Source organism: Acanthisitta chloris, unplaced genomic scaffold (assembly GCF_000695815.1).
Source record: "Acanthisitta chloris isolate BGI_N310 unplaced genomic scaffold, ASM69581v1 scaffold7855, whole genome shotgun sequence".
In the NCBI taxonomy this organism is placed as follows: Eukaryota; Metazoa; Chordata; class Aves; order Passeriformes; family Acanthisittidae; genus Acanthisitta; species Acanthisitta chloris.
This window is the reverse complement of record NW_008673126.1, coordinates 36,884-44,003: the sequence shown is the minus strand read 5'-3', so window position 1 is coordinate 44,003 and position 7,120 is coordinate 36,884. Positions and strand designations below refer to the sequence as shown.

Genomic DNA, 7,120 nt, shown 5'->3' with positions numbered 1-7,120 from the left:
AACCTGATCTAGTGGGAGCTGTCCCTGCCCAGGGCAGGGGGTTGGGACTGGATAATCTGTAAGGTCCATTCCAACCCTTAAAATTCTATGATTCTGTGATAATTCTATGATTGCATTATCCAGGGGGTGAGGAGTGAGTAGGAGCTCTCATGTGCAGGTTCACTTAAGTGAGTGACACTAGTGTGGCACAAGTCCCAAAGAAACATTCGGTCAGCACTTGAGTTGCCACTCCTTTCTCTGAAAAATTTCTGTCAGGAGGTGCTGTTAGCTGTTGTCAGTGTGAAATCCCTGATGCTTTCATTGCACTGCCTCTTCAGCTGCCTAGGAAAAGGCCATTCTGCTAGCATCATCCCACTGTATTTTTTTAAATCATGCAAGAAAAAGAATATTTCATCTACTTTACAACATCTGGTTTAGGGACTAGAGAGGGAAAACACCTAACAGTGCACAGGAACAGTCCACAACAGCCTGGGGGAAAGATGCCCAAGGGAAAGGCAGTACCTGTGGAGCAGAGATGGAGGCAGTGACACAGAATTGATGGGTGTGGGGTGTATGATCTGCTCAGCAAAAACATTAAGGGGGAAAAATGCCTGGTTTAAAACTCAGACCCAAGGCATAGTCCCCTGCCCTGTATTATGAAGCACCATTTCAATTCTGACACTGAAAGCTTCAAGACAGGCAGCGGGTCAGAGTCTGTGCCTTGGCTTACCCCCCATAGCAGGCTGAATCAGACAGTATTACTGTTCACCCATTAGATTCCACTGCCATGCAGCATTGCCATGTGATGTCAAACGTGTGATGCTCCTGTGGTCTATCCATGCAGCAGCTGATCAAACTGTTCCCTACCTGTCTCTTTGTTGTTTCTCACTAACCTCATTGAAGTGCAGGGTCTCATTTCAGAAAGTCAGATGCCATTAAACCATATATAAGGCTTCCCCCAAGACTGCAGAGCATAAGAAAAAGAGTAACAAAACGCAGAGCAAAGCACTCATCACTGAAAAGAGTTTTAGAAGCTTGCATCAGGAAGAAAAGCAGAAAACAAACTCTGTATTGTTGCAGGGAGAAATGGGTAAGCAGCCAAAACTCCACCACTGGCAGCAGCCAAGCTATGACAACACTTCACCCTGCTACTGCCAGTAATGCATTCATTCAAAATGGTTTATTTTGTGCTTAAGAGTATGTGCAAATAATTTTTGAGGCTGGTTACAGTGAATATACTCTTAAGGTTTCATCTGCAGCTCAAGCCACAGCAAGCTGTAGTGTTGAAGGGCATTCAGACCTGACTCTTTTGAGGAAAAATTATCCACAGATGATACTTGTGCAACAGAATTAAAATCCTTTATGATGAGAATCAGGTAAAATTCAGCTAAACTCCTAACACTCTTTATTTTTCCCCCCTTTATATTCTTGGCCACAAAAGACACTCTCCTAAGGGAGTTGTCATGTATAGTTTAACGAGAAATTTTATTTCTTTTTTGGTGCCTTATGACCAGGAAGATAAACTGCAAGGAGTTTTTATGGGATTTTTTTTGCAAGCAAACTCAGATCAGCAGTGATGTTAGGTTTAATACATGGGGGAATAGGGTGGGTGTTTTATCTTCTCTCCTATCCCTGATGTAAACATTGTTTCTTAAACAATTGGATCCTTTCTGCATACTCCATCCTTACCATGCAGGTTATGGCTAATTTACACAGGAAAAGCAAAAAGGGTGGTAACAGAAGAGCAGGTGGGAATGCTGCCCTCTGCAATTCCCCTCTGTGAGCAATCCTGTCCTCTTCCACAGCTAGCCCTGCTGCATTCCTCTCTCACTTTAAATCAAGTTTAAGATCCAACAGCCTTGAAGGCTGAAGTCTTATGTGCACTCACAGTGGGGATCAGCCACCTTTAGTCACATTTCTCAACACTCATTCATCTTGAAGGCTCCAGTCCAGAGGGCAGTTTGGCCTCCACAGCAGCCAGAATGGAGAATGCAAGGATACCCAACAGAGCCCACACACAGCCCAATGGTGCATTCCCCAAAAGCTACTACAGGGAACCTACTAGGTTTCATCAGCATTATGGGCTTCCCAGTGAGAGAAGAAAGAAACTGGTTCTGAGAAAGCAAAAAGGTGACTAAAAGAATGAGAGAGGAAGAGGAAGAAATTACAAATGACAGTTAAGGAAAAGAAACCACCACCACAGCAGCACTTTGAAAATGCAAGGATTATGTGCAGAAAAGTGCTGTTTTGCTCTCAATATCTTGTAATGCAAACACAAGTTCATTCTTTCCTCGTGCTCAGCACAGGGTGGAGCAGGGGCAAAAGGCTGCCTTGGAAACACACACAAATAAATGACAGCTGAAATCAAAGTCAGTACAATGATTTTAAGGAGTATAAACTTTACCAGGCCAATTTGTGTGAATCTGTTTTTTAATGACAAATACCTTGTTCTGCCTTGGCAGAAATCCAGGATGGCTAGAACCTTCTGTACAGGTCAAGCAGCTACCTTTCAAACTATCCCAGCAACATGCAGATGTCCATAAACAGCAAAGCAATTAAATTTGTCAAAGTCCAACTTTTACAAGGGATCTTGGCCTAGATTTAGCTTCAGGATCAGGTCTGCAAATCAATGCTGAACTGTATAACCATGTTCACTTGTATAACAGATACTTGATTGCCCAACAACCACAAGAACAAAACCTCTGAGCCATAGTTTGCCTAAAGCAATGCCATGACTTTGTTACAGGTGGACTGAGTTCTGGTAAGTCCTTCTACCACAAGACCATCTTTTTCCCTGCACTGCTAAGGTATACTACAAGGAAGGTTTTGTGTCTCCAGCTTGATACAATTTGCATTGAAACAAAGGCTAAAGATTATAAAAACAAAGGGAGACTGAAGCTTTCTTCACTTGTTCTAATTAAAACTTTTTGACTATCAAATCAGTATCACTAGGCCAATCTCTTCTGGCTGGCCACATGTGTAAACAGAGCTCCTGGATCATGTGTAAAGAAATTTCCCACTATTAGCATCCTTTTCCTGAAGTGAAGTGCCCATTCTCTCACCCAGACCCACTTATCCATAGTTTAAATACAGATTTTTAATTTTTTTTTTAACAGAATCCTCAGATGGAAGGAAGACTCCACACAAAAAAAACTATAATCCCTCACAATTAACATGCAATAGTTCATCTGTTTGTGAAGGCTGGTTGGTGCAGCAGTGAGATGGCAATCCAGGCAGCCAAAGCAGGCTAGCAAGTGGGGACAGACAGCCTGCAGCAAAAGACTGCATGCAGTCTGAGGCCTTGTGCAACCTGATCTAGTGAGGAGGTGTCCCTGCCCATGGTTGGGACTGGATGATCTGTAAGGTCCACTCCAACCCCTAAAATTCTATGATTCTGTGATTCTCACTGGGGTGAAAGCAGTACATAAGGAATGGACCAAGGAGTTTTAAAATCCAGTCCATCTCCAGAGAAAGGGGAGACTTCACAGGCTCCTCAGGGGTCAGTGTGTGTGTGCAGTGCCAGGACAGTAAAAGTTCACTTGGTCATAGAAAATAAAAAGCCCATCAAAAAAAATCTATATTCAGAAACATTAATCAGGATCTTCTCCAGGGTGTTCTAACCTCTGCTTTTTGTCTCTCATGGAGTCATGCGCTGTCTCCTTTTCCAGCACAAATGTGCACTGCCTCACATTTAACCAACCTGTGCACCCCAACAACAGCTTCTGTACAATGTGCATGTCTTACCGAGCAAGCAGGTGCTACCAGAGCTGCTGCGATCCTCACACAGACCTAAGTACGGTGATACCACCTGCTTGACCAGTTCCTCCAGCTGTAGATAGCCCTCACTGGGGCCAGTAGGCTCATGGACACTCTGAAATTCAAACACAAAAAGTCAACATTACCCTTAAATCATAGAATCAACCGGGTTGGAAGAGGGCTCAAGATCATCCACTGCCACATCCAGTCTCAGCTTGAAAACCTCCAGGGATGGTGAATCCACCACCTCCCTGGGCAGCACATTCCAATGCCTGACCACTCTCTCCATGAAAAATCTCTTCCTAATATCTAACCTAAACCTCCCCTGGCAGAGCTTGAGTCTGTGCCCTCTTGTCCTGCTGCTGGCTGCCTGGGAGAAGAGACCAACCCCCACCTGACTACAACCTCCTTTCAGGGGGCTGTAGAGGTTTTTTAGTAAAGCCTGAGGTCTGTCAAATATCTCTGCACTGGAATATCCCAACCATATTCGTAGACCTTTTGGAGCTGGTAAGACCAAATGGAGGTTTGTGTCCCATTCTGGTCAACCTCCTTGTTCAAGTCACAGTCATAACCCTATGGACATCAGGCAGCCAACTCTTTATTCTGGCCAAGGGACAGGAAGATACAAGGTATGTTCACCCTGAGGATGTGCACAGTTTAATCACAGTGATATAATCACACCAGGGCAGTTCTACCAGGAAATATTTCTTTGTAGAAAAGCCATAACACACCTTGGACAAAACACTGCTCTTTTCCTAGGCAGGACTGCAGTCAAAGCACCCTCTGTGGTTCAGCTTACAGCTGTGAAGATGCAAGATAACACTAACCAATTTAACAGTAATTTCAGAAACTGTTCAGACTTAACTTCCTGCAAAGCCTCAAAAAGCCTTTTTTCCTCGAATGTGTTGCTTTCAGACCCTCTTTGCCTTCAAGATTCTTTTATTAAAAATATATTCCTGGGAAATTGAGGTAGCACTTTAGTATCTCCTGCTGTTAGTCTGCATCACTGGGACATCAGGACAGTGAGAACATGTACAGAAATATCACCTTAGCCACTCTGCAATTTTGATTGCGCTTCAGAAAGTTTCATTCCTGGCCACTCATTCTATTGGAGAAGAAATAAAAGTGAGAGGAACTTCACTTTTCTTTTTTTTTTTCCTTTCAAGCTTGCCAAACTGGTGAAGAGGGTTTCAACTAAAGTTGCCAAGGGAAGGGAACCTCAGTACATCCCACTCCTACTCAAGGAGGTCTAAAGCTCATTGTCCAAGTGGAGACCAGTGAGGGGTGGTGTTCCTCAGGGGTCAGTACTGGGACTGGCACTGTTTAACATCTTTGCCAGTGACATGGACAGTTAGTCCATGAGTGCACCCTCAGCAAGTTTACTGATGCCACCAAGCTCTGTGATGTGGTTCACACACACAGAGGGACCCTGACAGGCTTAAAAGGTGCATTTGTGTGAACCTCATGATGTCCAGCAAGGTCAAACGTAAGATCCTGCGTTTGGATCAGAGCAATTCAAAGCACAAATATTAGGCTGGGTGAAGAACGGATTGAGAGAAGCTCTGAGGAGAAGGACTTGGGAGTGTTGATGGATGAGAAGCTTGATGTGACCTGACAATGTGCACTTGCAACTCAGAAAGCCAATTGCATCCTGGGCTGCATCAAAAGCAGCATGGCCAGCAGATCAAGGGAGGGGATTCTGCCTCTCTATTCTGTTCTCATGAGATGTCAACTGGAGTACTGCAACCCCAAGATACAGCACATGGACCTGTTGGAGAGAGTCCAGAGGAGTGGTGTGAAAATGATCAGAGGGCTGGAGCACCTCTCCTATGAGGACAGGCTGAGTTGGGATCATTCAGCCTGGAGAACAGAAGGCTCTGGAGAGACCTTGGAGTAGAATTTCAGTACCTAAAGGGGGCCTCCAAGAAAGCCAGAGAAGGGCTTTTTACAAGGGGATGTAGTGATAGGACAAGGGGAATGGCTTTAAACTGAACAGGCATAGGTTTAGATTAGATATAAGGCAGAAATTCTTTACTGTTAGGGTGGTAAGACACTGGCACAGGTTGCCCAGAGAAATCGTGGATACCCCATCCCTGGAAGTGTTCAAGGCCAGGCTGGATGAGGCTTTGAGCAACCTGGTCTAGTGGAAGGTGCCCCAGCTCATGACAGGGCTGTTGGAACTAGATGATCTTTAAGGTCCCTTCCAACTCAAACCATTCTATGATTCTATGAACCCAAACAGCCACATGTAATATGGCATTTTGCAGGACTGTCAGGCTGACAATGTAAAAGAAAAATTAAACAGCTGGTATACTTGGCTGTACTTGGCATGCTTGGAAAGTATTCTGCTGAGATCTGGATAAAGAGGATAGTCATTGCAGAAGATCTGAGTCTCTTGGAAAAGGCCTTTGGAAGACAAAGCATTTTGTCTTCTGCCAATATTTCTCCTCTCGTGGGCACTGCTCAGCATCCCAGCCAGCCAAGGAGCTGGTGTTGGGCAACCAGAAGCCACAGTTCATCCAAATTCCACTACCCACTGTGGATGGAGACTCACCCTGTCACTGCAAAGCTCAGAAATCAGGTGAACTAGGAAACAAAGAGGCATTCAGAGAAGCTGGGAGATGAAAATTTATGTGAGAAAAGAGTCCTGAGACTGTTTCTAGAGAAGGAGGAAAGGTACCAAGAAACATACAGACAGCCATGCAAGATTCAATGCAACATTCTTACCTGTTCCCAGGACAGCTCAGGACATCCAAATTCCCACTCCTAAATAAGCACACATCACTTGCCTTCATCACACCCCCTACCCTCCCCACTCTCCTTTCCAGTGTTTGTACTAGTTCAATAAGGTCAAGACACCCAAGTGGAGTCAGATGAAGAAGAGCAGAGTCTCCCCACCTGCAGAATTAACAGCATCTGAACAATGGAAGCTGGGAGTTTTGTCTGAACCAGCGGAAGAATTTCTTCCAACTTCACTTTTAGCAAGACCAAGTCTCTGAAGCCAAGAAGAGCAATCTGACGGATAGTCAACTCCTGACCCTAAAAAACACAGAAGGCAAAATCCAAGAGTTGTTAAAGGGACATGTGAGCATCACAACAACACATGGATACACACAGACAGGAAGGGTCTATCCTGCCCATTGCTGCTATGGCAAAACACCTCCCAGTCCTTCAGGTTGAGGATTCATGGTACTCTTTGGTTACTTCCCTCTGTCTCACAGATGCTGAAATGAGCATCACCTCATCTGAGGCACAACTGGGTTTGGAATGAAGCTGACAATGGGCCTGTGTTTTACCAAAAGACCATGTATGAATGAAACCCACTTGCCATCCAATTTGGTCACAAACATTCAAAGCCCAAGATGGATGCAGCTTGTGCTTTTGC

General features: G+C 44.6%; 1 protein-coding gene across 2 annotated transcripts in view; it reads right to left on the bottom strand.

Moving 5' to 3' along the window:
* PRR5L (proline rich 5 like) overlaps nt 1–7,120 on the bottom strand; it is a 31,098-nt gene that overhangs the window by 1,007 nt on the left and 22,971 nt on the right. The window contains exons 6-7 of one of the 2 annotated variants that reach the window (XM_009074792.1): nt 6,634–6,774; nt 3,680–3,850 (exon numbers count right to left, since the gene is read on the bottom strand). In XM_009074792.1, the coding sequence (XP_009073040.1) occupies nt 3,680–3,850; nt 6,634–6,774 (312 nt within the window). The remainder of the gene's footprint in view (nt 1–3,679; nt 3,851–6,633; nt 6,775–7,120) is intronic. The other variant, XM_009074793.1, reaches the window with a different exon arrangement.